At 36.6% G+C, this 19,802-nt stretch overlaps 1 protein-coding gene across 1 annotated transcript in view; it reads right to left on the minus strand.

Annotated features, from left to right (window-relative positions):
• Positions 1-19,802, minus strand: part of ps (RNA-binding protein Nova-1-like protein passilla) — a 41,005-nt gene continuing 21,203 nt past the window's right edge. Inside the window, exons 4-6 of the mRNA XM_083137932.1 lie at positions 14,934-15,087; positions 5,384-5,614; positions 1-3,146 (exon numbers count right to left, since the gene is read on the minus strand). Of these exons, the coding sequence (XP_082994058.1) occupies positions 2,182-3,146; positions 5,384-5,614; positions 14,934-15,087 (1,350 nt within the window). The 3' untranslated portion in view covers positions 1-2,181. The remainder of the gene's footprint in view (positions 3,147-5,383; positions 5,615-14,933; positions 15,088-19,802) is intronic.

The raw sequence follows: 19,802 nt of genomic DNA on the forward strand, positions 1-19,802 counted from the left end.
TGCTATGCCATGGATTTATTGAGAATGAATCACGATGGTACACATGCTGCTGTAGTAACCAACTCTAGTAAGCATTTAGGCCATGCCTGTCTGTCCTTCCACTGAATAGTCTCGTCTCAACAATACACACTCAATTTTTCAAAAAAAAAAAACAACATTTATAACTTATTTTATTGTACTGTGCTTGTTAACATTAGGGAAAGTTCAGATATAAAAAAAGGAACTCTTTACAGCAACATTTTTACTGGGATCACAATCTATTTACAGGGAAGAGCAGACAAACTCATTTAAAAAAGAAATAATAACCCTGTGAAAAAATGATAAAAAAATAATTTGAAAAAAATTTCAAGTCTAACATACAGGAATGAAATAATATTCAATCTGAATGTGATGCCTGGAACATTGGATACAATTACACACATATAATTTCATTATAACGTCTCTTACTGTAGGAAAATAAAGGTTACTGTGACACAAAACATTCGCTGCAATAACCGCACCAATGTCAAATATCTTACTTTAGAAATAACAATAACAGATGCATTTGCAGGAGACAAAAACATTTACAAGGCTGCCATCAAATAGGATAAAGAAGCAGTCTTTTCAAAGTTCATGGCAGAGAAAAAATTAGAATATTAATATATACGTGGAGCACAACTCAGTAACAACATCTGTGTATGAACACAGGGGGACAGCCGTAATGTGTCCTATCATGAATCATTTTAACTCAATTTGAGTTGGAAAAAGTGACATTTACACACAAATGCATATCGCCCATTAGGACATGAGCAACACTATGCCATGTCACGGTTACGTTTGAGCTATCCAAATGTAAATTACGCTTGGGTAACAAGCAATTTACTCTTAAATATACTGTACAAACTTACAGGAATTTGCTATAAATGTTAGCAAGTTTTGCAATTTTAAGAACAAATTCTTTTGCAGTTTTGGACTACATCAACAGTCATACAACACGAAATGTGAAGTCTCAAATGTACACAATTAAATTTTGACATTTCTTTTTAAGAAAAAAAAATGAACAAGAGAATGTTAACATCACAATGACTTTATAAATTTTTCTCACCGTCAATCCAAATTCTCAACAAAATACTTTGGGTGAAAATTTGGCTAGGAACAAATTTAATTATTTTTTAAAATTCCTTGTGAGCCCTTCACCACAGCTAGTACAGATTTCCATTCCTTCCTTAGTCCCAAAGTGCAGATTCCCTGGGAGGTTATGTCACTTATCAAATATTATTATTATTATATGGCAGCACAATAAGTGCACTGGTAACTTCATAAACAATGATAGTAGAAACCATGAAATAACAATATCACATGTCACCAATGAATATGTTATGAGGAACCCTATATCCACTGTGTGAACGGCATTGCCAGAAGCACGCATGCACTTTCACTATAGTCCCTGGATTTCACCAAAAAAAATGAACGCACCCTCATACGAAAACTACTTGTGTAGAGATTTATATATATAACTATATATTTATAATATTTATATATATTTATATATTCCATTCAGTGTTCTGAAAGACTAGTTTTCTTATAATACAGACCATCAACTTTCCACACAGCACAAATACAACAATTATGAGTGAAGTGTATTTTATGAATAGGATAAATTCATATGTTGTCACATACCAGCAAACCGCTTATCACAGAACAAGTATGATGGATACAAGGCAACTGAATGTAAGGGCTTTCACACACATACAGTTATGAAACATGATAAAATTTCCCCTTTGCTCAATAGCGCAGGAAAAAAAAAAATGTATATGTTACACGAGATTTAAGAAGTATTATACACTATGCAATATTTGCAAATACACAGATGACCACAAATGTTAAAGGAGAGAGAATACAAAGAGCCAATGGTTCACTGTGAAGCCTTGTAGGTGAACACCTAATAATGAACAATGCACATATAATTAATCCGATTTTTCCCCTCAAGTGACAAAATATAAACAAATAGTGATGATTGCTCAAGTCAATATTTACAATGGGTCTGTGACGAATTCATGCATGGTTAACTATGTCATGACGTTGCTACATCATGAATTGGAGACATGATTATGAATGAGTATGTGCTGGAAGTAGCAATGCTAATGACAACATAAAAACCGAAGGAAAAAATTTGAGATGAAGTAAATGCACATAAGGTATTTACTGTAAGACCGCTAGCACACTGTGCCGTGCCCTTTTCGCCTCCTCCTCACTAATACGTTGCTCAATTAGATATTGAGCTGTACTAATTGCATTAGGCGTTCCGGAAATCGAAACAATTCGGTTCCTAGTGCCAGGGGCAAAAGTTCCCTTTTTAGATATCTGGATATTGGCACCGCTAAGATGCTGTATTTCTACAAGAGCCTTGCCGCCTGGCCCAAGGATAGCACCAACAATATTTTCACCTACTTCAACGTCTACCTTCTTCATGTCCCCCTTCATTTCTGAAGGTGTTGGACTTTTACACAAAGCAGCCATCGGCTGCTGCGTTCCTAGACCGAAAGAATTATTATTTAACAAGGGAGGGGCAGCAATTGGAGAACCTATATTTGTTGGACTAGGTTGATGCCTAAAAGGATCGTACCCAGGACCTTCGTTTTGCAACCCCCCGTACCTTTCCACAGATCGCTGCGTAGGAGATGAGTTCCCAAGTCCTGACCCTAATCCCGTGCCAGATACAGTTCCTATTGGGCCGAACACCCCATGGTTGCCAACGCCATTGGGTGTCTGGTGAGAGGGTGTGGAATCCATGGGGGACACACTAAGGCTTCCCCCACTTCTAAATCCGTTTCCTTGCTGCGGCATGTTTGGAGAGGAGCCTGGCGGAACACTGTTCATATTTCCAAGAGGAGGGCCGGAGCCGAGTCCTCCAGGGCCAGTCAACCCAAGTCCCATTCCGAGGATTCCGTAGGTAGCTAGCGTGCTCATGGCGGCTGTTATTTCATTTGTTGCTTGCTCGGAGTAACCACTGCCCCGCAGGGTTACCTTGATGTGATCTAGAAGTTGGGCTGTTATTGAAGGGTTGTTGGCTGCAGTCGGAGCATTCAGGTTCAAGCTGAGATTGAGGCTTGCATGACTATTGAGAGCTATACTGGCTGGTCCCATCATTCCTCCCATGTTGCTTACTGAAAGAAAAATACTTGTCATTAAAAAACTTGTTACGTCACATGCTGGCAACGTTCTTGTTGAAAACCACACAAAACACATAAACAGTACAATACAAAACACTTTAAGCATCCAAGCATTCGACTCCATCTCTGAGTCACCATCAGCGCTGGCTGAGAGATTGAGAAGACACAGTGAAGGTTTCAATGACGACTCAGAGATGGAGTTGAAAGCTTGGACAAACTTTTAGTGTGTTTCGTATTATGTTGTCTATGTTTTGTGTGGTTTTTAACAAAAATACATGTACAACTCCTCTCATCACACAACAGAAGACAACCCAATGAAGCATAGATTTACAATTTATGAATACTGCTAAAATTCAAGTGTTCCATGAATTTCTCTCAAAAAGAAAGTGTAAAGATCGGATTGATCTTTACTGGTTTTTGTGTTATTAACAGCTGGTCAGCTACAAGGTGAAGGGTTAATTAATGTTTTCATGTGTGTATATTAATATGTTATTGCATGTACGTATATGTACTTGTTTGATTATGCTTTTACTGGACATTACATTTCCCTGTTCTTAGCATCCCCGTTCCGGAGCTGTCTTTCAAAAATTAACATTGCTGTGGAAAATTCCGGGTTCTACAGGGTGAACTTCCAATGACTTCCACCCAGACTACAAAAACGTGTTAACAAAAAACAGTTTTTTTCCTGATTTACAACGAGGAGGAACCTTAGTTTCTGAGAGCAACAGCTAGTCATTGGATAGCTTGATCAGAAAATTAACATCTGGTAAACACATTAAGGGACGGCCATTTTCTTAACTGATTGATTTGATTTGAATTTAAAATTTTGGGTGCGTCAGCACTAAGGCTATTTTGCACCCGTCACATTATACGGGGTCCAGCCTCTTATCGTTACACATAACAACTCTAACGTTGCATAACTAAAATCATAAAATATTAAAATCTTCTGACTTTCGTTAAAAGCTGAGGCTGGAAAGGAGCACTCGGCACAAATAAGGACAAAACACAGGACAACACAAACGAAATTATACTGGCAATGGGGCCAGTCGCCAGAGCCTCGTTAATCTGCAGTCCAGGGTGTACTACGTGGAAGTGAGGTTGACTATTGGGTGCACTACGTGGAAGGAGAAACGCTTACACCCCATTTTCTTAACTGTAACTGTGAATGCACTAATGATACCATAACACTACTCTGCATTCTTTCATTGCTCAATTAATGGAAGATGTAATTTACTGGAGGATACATTTGCAAGATGGTGCAAGAGTTCACATGATGTTTTCTGAGACAAGAATAATATTCATATCTATTTGGCTTGCAAAATCCCTAGAGGATTTTTTTTTGGGGGGGGGGGGGGTGCCATGCAAATCTCTGTGTATTTGGATAATCCCCACACACTGGATGAACTGAGAACTGCCATTGAAATATACATCAGGAATGTTGATTATTGTGTAGTGAGACAAGTGTTCAGGAATATGATCTAGCATGTCGGAATGTGTCTGGATACATGCACGGATCCCTTTCAACACAAGGGACACTCACTCATGTGTAAATTGAAGGATCAACAGTCAACTAGCACTACTACAAACACCTACTACAGCCAGCTAGTTAGTTAAGGAAAAAATGGGAAAAAGACATCTACAATGTCATCTTCACCGTAAGAATGCTAGGCCAGTTGCAGAAATTTTGCCTACAAAGTGAGTTACAACAATGGATGCATTCTGAAAATTGTAATGCATGATTTGTATGAAAATAACGTCTCGAACTTCAGGAAACCATCGCAAATTTACGAACGCAATAGGCAAAGCAGTGTTTTGTTTGTGGAAAGATTGCACATGGTGACTAGTGGGGGACTTGTTCTTCTGGCAGAAAAAGGGTATTACAGATGTTAATGATAATTTTGATCACAATATAAGAGCAGTTACAGATATTATCATCTTGATGCTGCGCTATATATACAAATTATACTGTATTTTCTGAATTAGTGCAGCTTGAAGCATCCATGCATGTGTGGAGGTCTGCAACAATTCTAGTAAATGTGCTTCATTCAGGAACAAACTTCACAATCTTCACGCTAGGCTAATTATAGAAATATTGGATCTGTAAAGTTGTCAGTAATTTTTCTGATAAACGAATACACTGATATGAATATGACTGTATATCAGCCAATACTGAGTAAATACACACATATGTACAGATAAATGAAAGCATCACATCATAATTTCTAACTCACCTGGTGAGATAGCAGAATTCAAGCTGCCTGTTGAGCTATATGCAGCACTATTCTGGATTGCATTTTGCTGGTTTCCACCTGTGCTTGCATAAGGAGAACCAGTTGGATTGAAGTTTGCTACTGGACCCGTAACATCAGCATAGCTGACGTTTAAACAACTACCACTCTGAGGATCCTCTACTACCTTTGCTAAAATCATTAAACATGCCGTCTTATTGTATTCCATTTCACCTGCAAAAAAAAAAGTTATCTGGATTTAGAAGTTAATGGCTTCCCTAGTGAATACACAACACTAAATATATTTTTCCTCATAAAGAAGATTCACAAGAAAAGAACTGATTCCCAATCATGAAGAACTTGAAGTGGAAACTTGTTCACTACTTTTCAAAGTAATATGCTTAAAAAAAAAAGAAAATCAACAAGAATTTTGTAGTAATTACAGTGGTGCATATAGTATCTACAAAAGTCTGTTATTAACTCGGTCCAAACACAAACATACATGTCTCTCAGTCTGCCAGTTTGGACAAGATTGATTGAAATTAAAATTGTGGGTGCATCAGCATTTAGACAATTTGCACCCATCACATTATACAGGGCCAAGTCCCTTACCATGAATAAAATCAACACGTGTCTGAAGACCAAAGTCTCTTTACCAAATTAAAAGCCGAGGCTGTAAAGCAATACTCAGTACATACATAGACAAATCATGGGACAATACATATAGCTACTAGCTGTAGGTCCAGATTCCAGAGCCTCGTTGGCCTGCCAGACTGCAGTTACAAGGAAGTGAGGTTGACTTTTGGATGCCCTGTCAAAAGTTCACCCCATACACCTCAGTCCAGACATGAATCACAGCAATTAAGGAGACGTAACAAGAATCCCATGTTCAATAAAAGATAAAGTTCCGTGTACACCTTGCACCATGCCATGAGGCATATATAGGGGGAGGTGGTGGTAGGGCTCACATTCTATCGATCTCGGCCTTTTTGGAGGTGATGTGATCAGCACCATCTTTATCCCTCAGGGATGCCCCAGGTAGTCACTTAATTGAGGCAGGGTGAGCCCCAGAGATGCTTTATGTGGGGACAAAGCCAGAAAAATTCTGACCTTTTTAACCCACACCAGGAATCACACCTGGGTCTCCCACATGGCAGTCAGACATCCTATCAACCAGACCAGTGTGGCTCCCCCAAGTTCAGTGTATTATATGGCATCTCGATGCTTCTCAGTGCAGTGATTCCTACACCTACTAAATGGAACCTGTTCGGATGAATACCTCCACTGCCATGAATCATGTCTGAGCCAGCCAACATTTCATGACAGACTGATTGTTAGCCTTGAAATTATGTAAGCATGGAAGATGCCTGCACATAAGTGTTCGGATACATTACTAACCAACATTGATAAATACAATATGCACTGCCCTGCATGATTTTAAAATCACAGCAGAACTAAAAACTTCATTTAGAACAAAAAAAATGAACACAGTAAAAACAAAAATACATATTCAATCAATTAAAAACAATGCATCACTTTGGCACATACCATGTTTTTACAACCATTTTGAATTTCTGATGTGGCTTCAATGTACTTTGCTTTCTGACATGTTTCGAAGATACTTCTTGTTAACACTGTATTTTTTACTCAATTACTTAATGAATTTGGAACAATTGAGAAGTCTACAAAATGTATGAATTTATTAAATGTCAAGAGATAGTTTCCACAGAGTTCATGAGTTACTGGTGAAAATTTGTCTGCACAGAATTACTTCTAGAAAGTTTACATCTAATCTGATACGGGAAAATGCAATTCACTCAAGGCTACTGGGAAGGAAAGAAGCAATGATGAAAGAAAAAACTTCACAGTTCAAAAACTTATGTTCTTTTACTGAAATATGGTCAGAATTTTATGGTCACCCTGCATTAAAAAAAAAAAAACTAATAAAAATCACACCACTATTAAGTTTGAAGAAATGGCAGCAGAAAGACAGAAGGGAAGAATATATTTAGGCAACGCATTTTAATTCCTATCTTTTCTTTAACAATATTAATTTTTGCCTACTATGTTTCAATTCTGCAAGAAAATCCATTCTTGATTCTATACTGCTCTTCACCATTGGCGTATTCTGAAATTTTGACCTGCTTTACTGTAACAATTCTTATTTATTGTATATATCTGTTCGAAAAAAAAAATCTTTCAAAATTAAGGTTTCTTATGTTCATATTATGATAGTATCGGTGGTGTGTATGTATGTGTCTTGTGTTGTAGTTGTGCTGTCTAGTATGTTTGTTTTGTCTTGCGTAGTAGTTGTGCTGTCTAATTTGTTTGTGTTTGTCTTGTGTAGTAGTTGTGGTGTGTTTGTGTTTATATTGTGTTATAGTTGTGGTGTGTAGTTTGTTTGTGTTTATATTGTGTAGTAGTTGTGGTGTGTTTGTGTTTATATTGTGTTATAGTTGTGATGTGTTTCTGTGTGTCTTGTGTAGTAGTTGTGCTGTCTAATGTGTTCGTGTTCGTCTTGTGTAGTAATTGTGCTGTCTAATATGTTTGTGTTTGTCTTGTGTAGTAGTTCCTCCATTCATATTGGGGGTTAGGCGTAGAGCTGACAACTCTGCACTGTAAAAAGACATGTCAAGAAACAGCAATATAAGGCCATGGATGTTCCCAAGGTAAAATATTCCGGAGGTAAAATTGTCCCCCATTCGGATCTCTGGGCGGGGACTACTTTGGGAAGTCCCTGGACTAAGGATAAGATCTACATTAGGAATAAGGATATTAAATTAGGCACCTGGAATGTTCTGAGCCTTTACCGGCCTGAGGCATTTCAGTGTACAGTTAATGAGATAGTTAAGTATAAATTAGATGTAGTAGCTGTCCAGGAAGTTAGGTGGCCAGGAGAAGGGAATTGTAAAACTAAAAATTATACTTTTTTCTATGGTGGTACTGAAAATCATAATTTTGGAACAGGCTTTTTCATAAATAATAGAATTATCTTGGCTCTTAAAACAGTAGAATTTATTAATGATAGGATATCATATGCAGTTTTACAGGGTAGGTGGTGTAAAATTATTTTAATAAACATACATGCACCAACGGAAGATAAAGATGATAATACTAAATATGATTTTTATATAGAGTTAGAACAGGTCTTTGATAAATTTTCTCACTATGATATGAAAATTCTGTTAGGTTACTGTAATGCACAGATTGGCAAAGAAGAGACATTTAAACCCACGATTGATAAAGAAAGTCTTCATGAATTAAGTAATGATAATGGTATAAGATTGATTACTTTTGCAACCTCAAAGAATTTAATTGTGAAAAGTACCACTTTTAAACATAAAGATATCCATAAATATACCTGGTCTTCTCCAGATGGTAAAACTCATAATCAGATAGATCATATTCTCATTGATAAGAGAAGGCATACTAGTATAATTGACGTTCGTACACATAGAGGTGCTGACTGTGCCAGTGACCATTATTTAGTAATTGCTAAATTAAGAGACAGACTCTCAGTGATAAATCATAAGCAACAAAATCTAAAAGTTATAAAATTTGATACAGGAAAGTTTACTGATAAAAGAATTAAGAAAGATTACCAAATTAAACTGTCAAATAGATTTGATGTTTTGCAGGATTTAAATGATGATGAAAATATAAATGAAACAGACATAAATAAGAATTGGGAGCACATACGTAATGCAATAGAATCAGCAGCTAAAGAAAGTATAGGATACCATAAACCGAGAAAAAGTAAGCCATGGTTTGATAATGAATGTCATAATCTAATAGAAATAAGAAATCAGGCTAGACTTAGGTGGTTAAATAACTCTGATTATACAAATCTAAACAATGATAATAGAATAAAGCGAGAAGTTAACCGCACGTTTAGAAGTAAAAAAAGCAAAATTAACGAAATTGAAACAAACAGCAAAAATAAAAATATCAGAGATTTATATAAAGGTGTAAATGAGTTTAGAAAGGGGTGGCAACCTAAAGTAAACTTGATAAAAGATAAAGACGGTGATTTTCTAGCTGACCCAAGCGATATTCTAAATAGATGGAAGAACTACTTTAATGACCTTTTAAATGTCCATGTAGGAGATAAATCAGAAGTAAATGAAGTACACACAGCAGAACCTTTAGTTCCAGAACCTAACTTGACTGAAGTTAAAGATGCTATTAAAAGGCTAAAGAATAACAAAGCACCTGGCATTGATTTAATACCAGCTGAGTTAATTAAATATGGTGGAAATTCATTAATATGTCAAATTCATAAATTAATTTGTTTAATATGGAATAAAGAAGAAATCCCTCAACAGTGGAAAGAATCCATAATTGTTCCTGTGTTTAAAAAAGGTGATAAAATGAACTGCAATAATTACCGTGGAATTTCTCTACTCTCAACAACATATAAAATATTGTCTAACATTCTTTTAACAAGACTAACCCCATATGCTAATGAAATTATAGGTGATTATCAATGTGGATTTAAACGTAACAGATCAACTACAGATCAAATTTTTCACATCAGACAGACACTTGAAAAAAAGTGGGAATATAATCAAAATGTCCATCAGCTATTCATTGATTTCAAAAAAGCATATGATTCGGTCAAAAGAGAGAAATTATATAGAATATTAGTAGAGTTTGGAATACCTAAGAAGCTTGTTAGTATGATAAAAATATGCACCAGTGAAACAAAGTAAAATTCGTGTGGGCATTAATATGTCCGACAAATTTACAATTCATGATGGGTTAAAACAAGGAGATGCATTATCTCCATTGCTCTTTAATTTTGCCTTAGAATATGCTGTTAGGAAGGTAAAAGAAACTAAAGAAGGACTAAAATTAAATGGTGTGACTCAGTTGTTAGCATATGGAGATGATGTAAACTTACTGGGGGATGATGTGAATACAATTAAGAATAATGCTAAAAAAATTTCAAAACTGCTAAAGAGATAGGTTTGGAAGTTAACAAAGAGAAAACTAAATATATGCTTACAGGCCGAAACCAAGTGTTAGGCAATAATCAAAATCTAATTATTGATAACAACTCATTTGAACCAGTTTCCAAATTCAAATACTTAGGAGTAATACTAACAAATGAAAATTATATTAAAGAGGAAATAAAAAGTAGGCTTAATTCAGGAAATGCATGTTACTTCTCTCTTCATAAACTTTGGTCTTCTCGTTTAATATCTAAGAAACTAAAAGTTAAAATATACAAAACCATTGAAAATAAGATCCTTAGGAAAATCTTTGGACCTAAAAGGGATGAGGAGACAGGTGAATGGAGAAGGTTACATAATTTAGAACTAAAGTGAGAATCATAGAACTTAGACCTTCTGTAAACAAAAGCACGTGTACCCTAACAGTGTTGCAAACTTTTGAAAAAAAAAATAATCCACATAGCCTTCAAGGTGTAAAAACATTCCATTTGTCAACAGATGCGGAAGAAGCAGTGTATCACTGATGACCTGTTGAAAGTTATTGAATGTATGTAAAAAGTAAAGTTAAAAATGTACAAGTTGCCTGGTGGCCGACTTTCAGACTCATCACCGAAGTTCCCTGGCTCGAATCCCGGCATGGGTGTTATTTGTGAGTGTCCCTTCATCAATTTCATCTGACGATCACTCATTCTCATCGTCGGGATTAGCCAAAAGTGGACGAAAAGCAACGCTAAACTTTAAAAAAATTAAATACAAAATTTACATCTTATCCCCCAGGAGTAAAATGGTTCCGTACCAAAGGATTAATTTTCTCTCACATTTTACTAAAAAAAACCTTGCTAGAAGAATGACACACATTGAGATAAATTACGTTTTGAAACCAGGGTTTCTTCATTAAATGTTGAAATTAGATGTTTGAAAGTGTTATGATTTATTATTAATTAGATAAAAATAATGGAAATAAGTAATTTGGTTTGATGGATTTGCTTTATTTTACTTCCCCTCTTGTGCCACTTATGGCTGATTTGCGAAGATGGGGATGAATGATGATGATATGATGAAATCGATGAATGACATTCACAAACATCCATGCCGAGGCCATGATTCGAACCCGGGACCCCTGGCGTCGTAGCACGATGGGCTAACCACTCCGTCACGGGGGCAGCTAACTAATTTGGAATTCAAATATCACCTATCCCTCATAGTCTCGTAACTAATGACAAATGCGTGTGTCACAACGTGGTCGATCTACACCTCAATGTCACACATTCCAGTATCCTCCAGAGTGTACTTCAACATCTCTAAAGTTACTTCATCCAAAAACACACTCGTATGTCCTTTTCATCCCGTTCAAAAATGCTGGCTTATGCAGAAAAGACACTAAGGGAAACTAAAACGGAAACTTAGAGAAGCATAAAAGTGGGGAAAGAAGACTGTAGAATACAGAAATATTTTGAGGCAGTCATATTTTATTGTACGCTACATATAAAATAAAATACATATTTGGGGGTGAATTTTTAAATATTGTCACATTTTTCTTCTCTCTTGTTGTGAGGTGTTCATTTTAAATCAACCTCCCTCACCCTACGGCCTGCCGTCCTTCACCCGCAAAAGTATTCGGGAGTGTGAGGATGTCACCATCCGGATGGTGAACACCTCTGGATTATAGATCGACTCCTGCATCCCACCCCCTCCCCCATCCGCGGAGGATCGTCACTGACAATGTGAAATCACACTATCATATGCCGACATTCGACATACCACTTCAGTTTCTGTACTTGACTTAGTGAGAAGTATTGAGGTTGGCAACAGCCTAATAACGGATTTCTTCCGCATCATGTAGTCCGTTCTATGAAAGTACGCTAATGGAAGAAAAACGTGTAAATTACGTTGGATTATATATTTTCATTAAAGGTTTTAGTTTATAATAATAATACGTGATTATTGTATAAATTACAATCGATCACGTGAACAGCAAGCAAATAGCGCCAGTTTCGAACATGGCGACTTCCATGCGTGCAGGAAGGTCTCCCGTGTTTTTAGAGTAGTCTTTCGGAAATACAGCCGTTTGAAAAGTGGCAAGCAGGTTGTTCTTAACGTTTATGTGACGTTGTGTCAGTGGTATCCTGAGCAAGCAGTGAAGTTGGTGTCCAAGTGTAACTGTGTGTCTGCGTCTTTGTGTTTTCGGTGGGGTGAAAGAAAGGAAAACGACCAGTCAAGTTGTAAGACCCGCAAAAAAAACCACGTTGTTGCTCGTATAAACAAGTACACTGATTTTGAGATAAGCGCAATACAACGCGAGGTGCTTTCGTATTCTTTCAATCAAAGAGCCGTCCTGTCCACTGTGGGGAAGATGTTGATAGTGATGATTGATGGCGATCTCCCCAATTTTAGCAGTCGACGTTAAATCGCCTCTTGTGCCACGTTGAGTTCCTTTTTGGGAAGCAAATTTGACAGACCATACTCTGATAGGATGATGTCTAGCGCCGAAAATGCCTCAAGTTCAAAAAGGAACTGCTGAATCAAGGTAAGAAAATACATTACTTGCATGAGACTTGCGTAAATAATGTGCTTATTATCGTCTTCTTGTTTTCTAGTGCACAAGAAACCGAGAGAAAGATAAACAATCTCTTTTTATTCCCCGGCTTATCTTTGTTTAGCTTCTGCTAAAACAGGCGGTATATTTGTTGCACAAAGGAGAAAACAATACTCTACATGTCAACAATGTTGGGCAATAATTTGGTGGAAGAGGAAGCAATAAAACCAAAAGGCTTGAATTTACTGAAACGAATCTCTCACTCTCTTATATAACTTTGGCGCTGTCATACTGAGAGAGGAGGGGGGAAGGGGGATCTGTTAACCCAGTGTCAGATAAATGGGACTTTTGGCATAGAAAAATATGTTCATTCTTGAACAAGAGCACGTATTTAATCACTTGTAGAAAATTTATAATACTTCAATGTGTAGATTATCAGTTAAAATAAGAATACGTTTTTCCATGTTACGTAAAATTAAAGGTTGCGAGTGAGCAGCATATGATGGCCGCACCATTCACGAACAGCTGGCGCGGAGTGATACGTTACTCGAAGTGAGACGGTTGTTTACAGAGGGTCGGAAGGTTCGTGATTCTTACTTTACATAATTTGTATTCATGTCCAGATATTATTAGAATAATTAAATCAAGAAGACTTAGGTGGGCAGGCCATGTGGCACGAATGGGAGAGGAAAGAGGAGTTTACAGGATTCTTGTTGGGAAACCTGATGGTAAGAGACCTGTAGGAAGGCCAAGATGAAGATGGAGGGACAACGTTGAGATGGACCTAAGGGAAATCGGTAGGGATGGAAAAGAATATATAGATCTTGCTCAAGATAGGGAAAGATGGAAGACCTGTGTTGCTGCAGCCATGAACCTTCAGGTTTAAGAAGGCTAGAGAGTTAGTTAGTTCGTTAGTTATCTATTCGAATTTATTGTGAATATGCGAATTACTCACAATAGCAATATAACATGTATCTTTAAAATATTTAAAAAATATTCAAAAAACACAAAAAAGTGGTACTTATGTTTTGTGAGTCTGAGGTTACTACGGGCAGTGAAATTACGCGAGCCGATTTTAAACTCTTTTAAATTGTTCAATGTTGAAATATGTGTTTTAGATGGAAAGGGTCTTTTAACTTCAGGGACTGTTAATTTATAACAGAATATGGAGGCAACAAGAGTTTTAGGCATAGTTTTTAAATTCCTGTCTAACCCATATCAAACCCACATCCTTATTCCTGGTTTTTAAAATATCTTGACGTGGCTATGAAAAGTTTTTCGTAGTCGAAGCTTTAGACCTGAAGAAGAGAACAGTAGATTCTCGAAACGTTGTTTTGTAAATAACATACTCACAAAACGTAAGTACCACTTTTTTGTGTTTTTTGAATATTTTTTAAATATTCTAAAGCTACGTGTTATATTTATATATCTATTATATATTAATTAAATATCACAGAAATAAAACACTAATTTAGGCAGGCATGCAAGTAAACAAGTAAAACAAAAATAGAAATCTGACAACTTCAAATTTTCTGGGAATTTATATTTACACACATGAAAAAAGTTGTTTTACCAGCAGTAAACCAGGTAACATTGTTCTTCACAAATGTCCACATTACCACATTCATCATTAAAAATAAAATTTAATGAACATACTTACAGTGATGTGTTTTGTATTCATTCAACACTTTAACCCATAAACATTGGTTTTCTTCAGGAAGCAGTAGAAAATTTCTCAAGTACAATTACATGTTGTTAAAGGATTAAATTGTCCTAGTTAAAAAGGCAAACACAAGACAAACAATACAAAAATGGACAACATGATCTTGGAATTTTCCCACGCAAAACTGATCTGGCACGCAGCTGATGTTTCTACCACAGTTCCATTACATTCACTCCAAAAACATTTTAAACTCTGAATGTCATGAAATATTCATGATACTTTTCTACTGCTTCATGAACACCACTAGTTATTGGTTGAGCTTGAATGCAAGACACACCACTACATGGTAATCTGTTCAAATTTCAATTTTTCAACCTATATCACTCCTTAAATACCTACCTATCACAGTTATACACCTCTCTTGGAGTGTTTGGTCCTTAGCTTTTTGAGAGATTTGCACATACGCACCACTTTCTTCCTTAATTTGCTTAATATAATTCCCTCCCTTTCCTATAATCATTCCAGCTGTGCTATTCGGAACTAAAATTTTTACCTGAAAAATAAAAAAAACAAATTTAATTTCCTTATTGTCAGAAAGAACATCACCAGTTATGAGTGCCAAAGACATTTGTCCATGAAGTATCGTATACAGAGATAAAACTTGTCATCAAAGTTGAAGGTTTTATTAATGCACAGGAACAAAACAACACATTTTCGCACTTGTGGTGCTCCTGCCCATTGATCAGATAACAAATTATATTAATGGGTAATATCTGATCCAAGAGGAACTCGCAAAAAATTCAATTATTAAAAAAAAATGTTCAATTGTGTTGTCAGTGTCAAAACTAGTAAACAAATTTGTTTCATCTCTCTTCCCCTGTGGCAATGATTGTGAAGCAAGTTGATTTTTACTGCTAACTTCATCCTGCTTTTTGACCACAGACTACTGCCTCTTTACATTCAAGTAATTCCTTAAGTCATCCAGGGAATGGACGGATAATTTGAGAAATCAGTTTCCTCCAGGAATTGCACCTATAACCATGATACAAGTGTAATAACTGGATCAATAAGAAACTTGTATTTATAAATGACAAAGTAGACTACGAATCCAGTTATCAGAATCTGCTGCTTTAAGTACTAAGTCCTGTAGGAAGCCCAAGATGAAGATGGACAGATAACATTGAGATGGACCTGAAGGAAATCGGTAAGGATGGAAAAGATTGATCTTGCCCAGGATAGGGACAGATGGAAGTCTTGTGTTGTTGAGCAATAAACCTTTGGGTTTAACAAGGCTAGATAGTTAGTTTTAAGTACTAAGTCACGAGATCAGAAGACCAGTTAAAAATGTGGCTACAACGTAATAGGGAACTTCAATCAGGAACTGAGTAAGCTGGGAAATGCCCGAGTCGATAAGATATCATGTGTTTGTGTAATATGTCTACGTTGCTTCTTGCCACTTTTGACTGGTCACAACAATAAGGATGAATGGTAATAGATGAAAATGATGAACCAATCACAGACACAAACCTCACAGAGGATTATATTGGGTACGAGTTCTGCGCCAGAGCATTGTTGGCTCTTAACACTACAGTGGACGGTTGTGCCTGAGAAGCACAAAACAAGACAAATGAATTGAATTTTAGTTTTTTCCAATAGATTGGAGATAGATACAACTGTGTCACTCAGTGTACCTTTTGTTGTGGTTGCCGGGAGTCAATTGTTCATAATCGTGGAGTTAGTCTACCAGCTGTCAGTGAACGGGAAGGCATTGTTCTCGTTATGTGCCTGTCATACACAACCCGTCTGCTCGCGTGACTTTCAAAGCCTTCGTTGAAAATTGCGTTTCGTGCCTGATAAGCACAACCCATCCAGTCACGTAACAAGGTTAACACTAGTGTTAAAGAACTTAAAAATAATGATTTTCATGTTTCCATAATTATGTATCAATTAGTAATACACCTATTTGTTCAAACAAATAGCTATTTTATTTACAAAAGTTTTTATATGTTTTAAATTTAATTAAATTTTTTAGTGCCTGACCGGCACAACCCGTCCAGTCACGTAACAACAATTTCACCTGTATACTGAAGGGTTAAGAATACAGTATTTAGTGTATACTACATGGATGAGAGGTTGATTTTTAAGCATCTTAATATGAAAATAGACTATACAATCTTCCTCCACTCTGATTGGTAAACAATTATACATGATTATCACAGGTAGGAATTTAATGAATGAACATTCTTATTTCAAGAAAAAAAATAATGAATACCGTATTTAGCATGTATGCATGCGTGTATAATGCACACACTGGTTTTGGATGGGTAAAAGTGACAAAAAATTATATCTTGTATATAATGCGCAGTACAATCAGGTTGTAAATCTGTTGCTAAGCTGATCAAGAGTGAATGACGTCATACCTATTCAATTGCTCATTTCTTCTTTTTCAAAATATATACTTTTTCTTTCAGTGACTAATGTAACATTTATACGAGGCACATTCAGGACCTTGCAAATAGCAGTTAGCAGCACAAGATTTCTTCCATTAAGGAATTTACATACTCCATGTATATCATATTATTTGGCCATTAATACATTTTAATTTTTATTATCTTTTTCCTTAAGTTTTCTTTCATCCAAAGGACCATAAAAATCAGAACGTCTCTTCATTTTTTGATGAACTTATTTCAACCACACATCACATTAGTGTTGTTATATTGTATGGAATACTGGTTTTCATATTCAGAAACTGCAGGATTCAAGCTTTTACAATGATATATAACATGATAGGGTACTGTAAACATGAAAAATCAATGCAAGTGTCCCAAAATCATGGAATGACCCTGTACAGTTTCATGTTGGGTGTCTGAAATATTCTGCGCATCATACAGGAGTGAATATGGTATGTAACATCTCGCACCATGTGTTGTCCATGTAATAAGCAAGTTCCATGAAAAAATCCCATTTTATTTATGGATCAGTGTACTCTCTTGCAATTGTAACTATCTTATTTTGTTGCTTTTCTGCCAATTGGGTTGATGTACACTTGTTCAGATAAAGGGTAGGGAAGTATCCAGCCCAGCTAGGAAAATTTACACAAAGCATCCCCCAACCTATCTCATCTCCATTACCAAGTTACACCACAGGATCACCCCCAATCCTCTCCAGCTACACTGTAATGCCACCAGTTTAATATTTTTTTTAAAGATTTTCTACATTAAGTTCATTAACAACACATAAATGTTCATGATTGTACTACAGCATAACAATTTTTCCTTTCAATCCAAAACACCTGGTTGTCATTATGCAGCTTCTCAACTGCTAATACAAGAGAAGGGGGAGGGGGGGGGGTAGTCAACAATATTTAAAGTTCGATTTATGTAATTTCCAGCTTCCTTCATTTGCTACATGCTTAGTTTCACAGTGAAATAAGTTCCAGTTTTATTTGTAGGCATGAAATGGCAGTAATTTTTAAGTATTTAATCTCTAACTGTATGCTCTAAATCCTTTTGGAATGGGAAATTTACAAGTGTTCACTTTCCAAATGGGCATAAATTGTCAAAAAATTCATAGCAGGAGAATTGTTTGTCACAGGGTCAAGAAGGTTAGTTCTGTTTAGGGGTGAGAGGGGTGAGGATCAGGCTGCCACAGGAGGTGAAACTGTGACATCTTCCTCTAATCAAGTAGTCAGCAACAAAAAGTACACAAGATTTCTCTGACAACTCAACATGGCCTCCACAATGGACCAAAACGAACAGAACAATTCTACAATGTGACAGTATTTTGCATACACATTTGTGCAAATTCTCGTTAAAAATTGATAGTTCATAAAAATAAAGTAAAAAATAGTTCGGAATCTATAATATGCAACTCTACAAAAAGCAGAGTAGTCACTTACAGAAAAAGGATATCTAGAAACTGGTTCTAGCACCATTCCCCATGGAAATGGAAGTGCGACAAAAGACAAATCTTTTGAGAAATATTACTTTTGTTGGATTCTATAAAAAATGAAAATTACGATAAAATACTTCAATTTTTCCAGGAAACTGCCTACTCTGGCCCTGTCCTCGCAGGGCACATGTTCCTTCAATGGAGTAATGTTTACCAGTCAAATACAAGTACTTATCTTACAGAGCTCCTATGGTGGTGTTTAGCTCAAAATGGCTTTTCCAATGCTGGTGCTTCCTATTTTCTAACAATGTACCTTGCAAGAGTTGACTATAAAACTTTGCATGAGTACACATGTGCGCGTGTTTATTTATCAAGACAGCCTAGTGCTGAGTTGATGTATTGGTATCAGCTAACACTAATGCCAATATTCTTACCTATTCCCTCCAATACTGATGTTGATTGGAAACAATATAAAGTAGAACAGAATATTTATCAATTCTAAAATATAATTTTCAATTGGAACTATAGCATATCACTCTACCATATTGTCTAACTGGTGAGTTTTCAGCCTGTATTGGCAATTAAATTTGACATGATACTTTCAGAGTATCTTGCAATATCCACTAAAATGTCACTTGATACTCTCGGTGTGTGCGTAAGTCAAGGGTTATCACAAATGATTGGAGCGGTTTCATGATTGATTGAATTGTAGTTTTAAGTTAACTTTATGCACAGTAAGGCTAATCGGGAGTGGACCTACAGTTTAGAGTGGAATCCAAACCACTATGTGCCTCCACCGGGACCCCTTGATTACAAGGCGACGACACTACCACCGCGGCACGGGGAGGCACAAGCGGTTTCATGAGTTTGCTGTAGCTATAATATTTGACATATTGCCATGAAATTTTACAGTATGTAGAATAACTCAAAAAGTTTTCTTCTCTGGTAGGCATGTTTGTCGGGAGAGTGCAGCACTCAGTAGTGAGTGACGATTGTGACAGGCGGTGAGAAAGCTTATGCTGTACTGGAATTTCATGCAAAACAGTGCAACGACACTTGAGAACAAATTTCAAAAAGATGTACCGAGTGTCAACTCCATTTGGCGAGGGTATGCACAGTTTACAACTACGGGATGCCTCTCTAAGGGGAAATCAACAGGTTGGTCTCAAGTGAGCGAAGAAACTGTTGAGCGCGTGCGAGCGAGATACACACGTAACCCACACAAGTTGACGAATAGAGCAAGCAGAGCGCTGAACATTCCACAACCAACCGTTTGGAAGCTCCTACGGAAACAATTGCAACAGAAGCCTTACCGCTTACAATTGGTACAAGCCCTCACGCTCCATGACGAAGTGGTTCACAAGGATTATAGACTCG

Source organism: Lepisma saccharinum, chromosome 16 (genome assembly GCF_977018435.1).
Source record: "Lepisma saccharinum chromosome 16, izLepSacc3.1, whole genome shotgun sequence".
Taxonomy (NCBI): Eukaryota; Metazoa; Arthropoda; class Insecta; order Zygentoma; family Lepismatidae; genus Lepisma; species Lepisma saccharinum.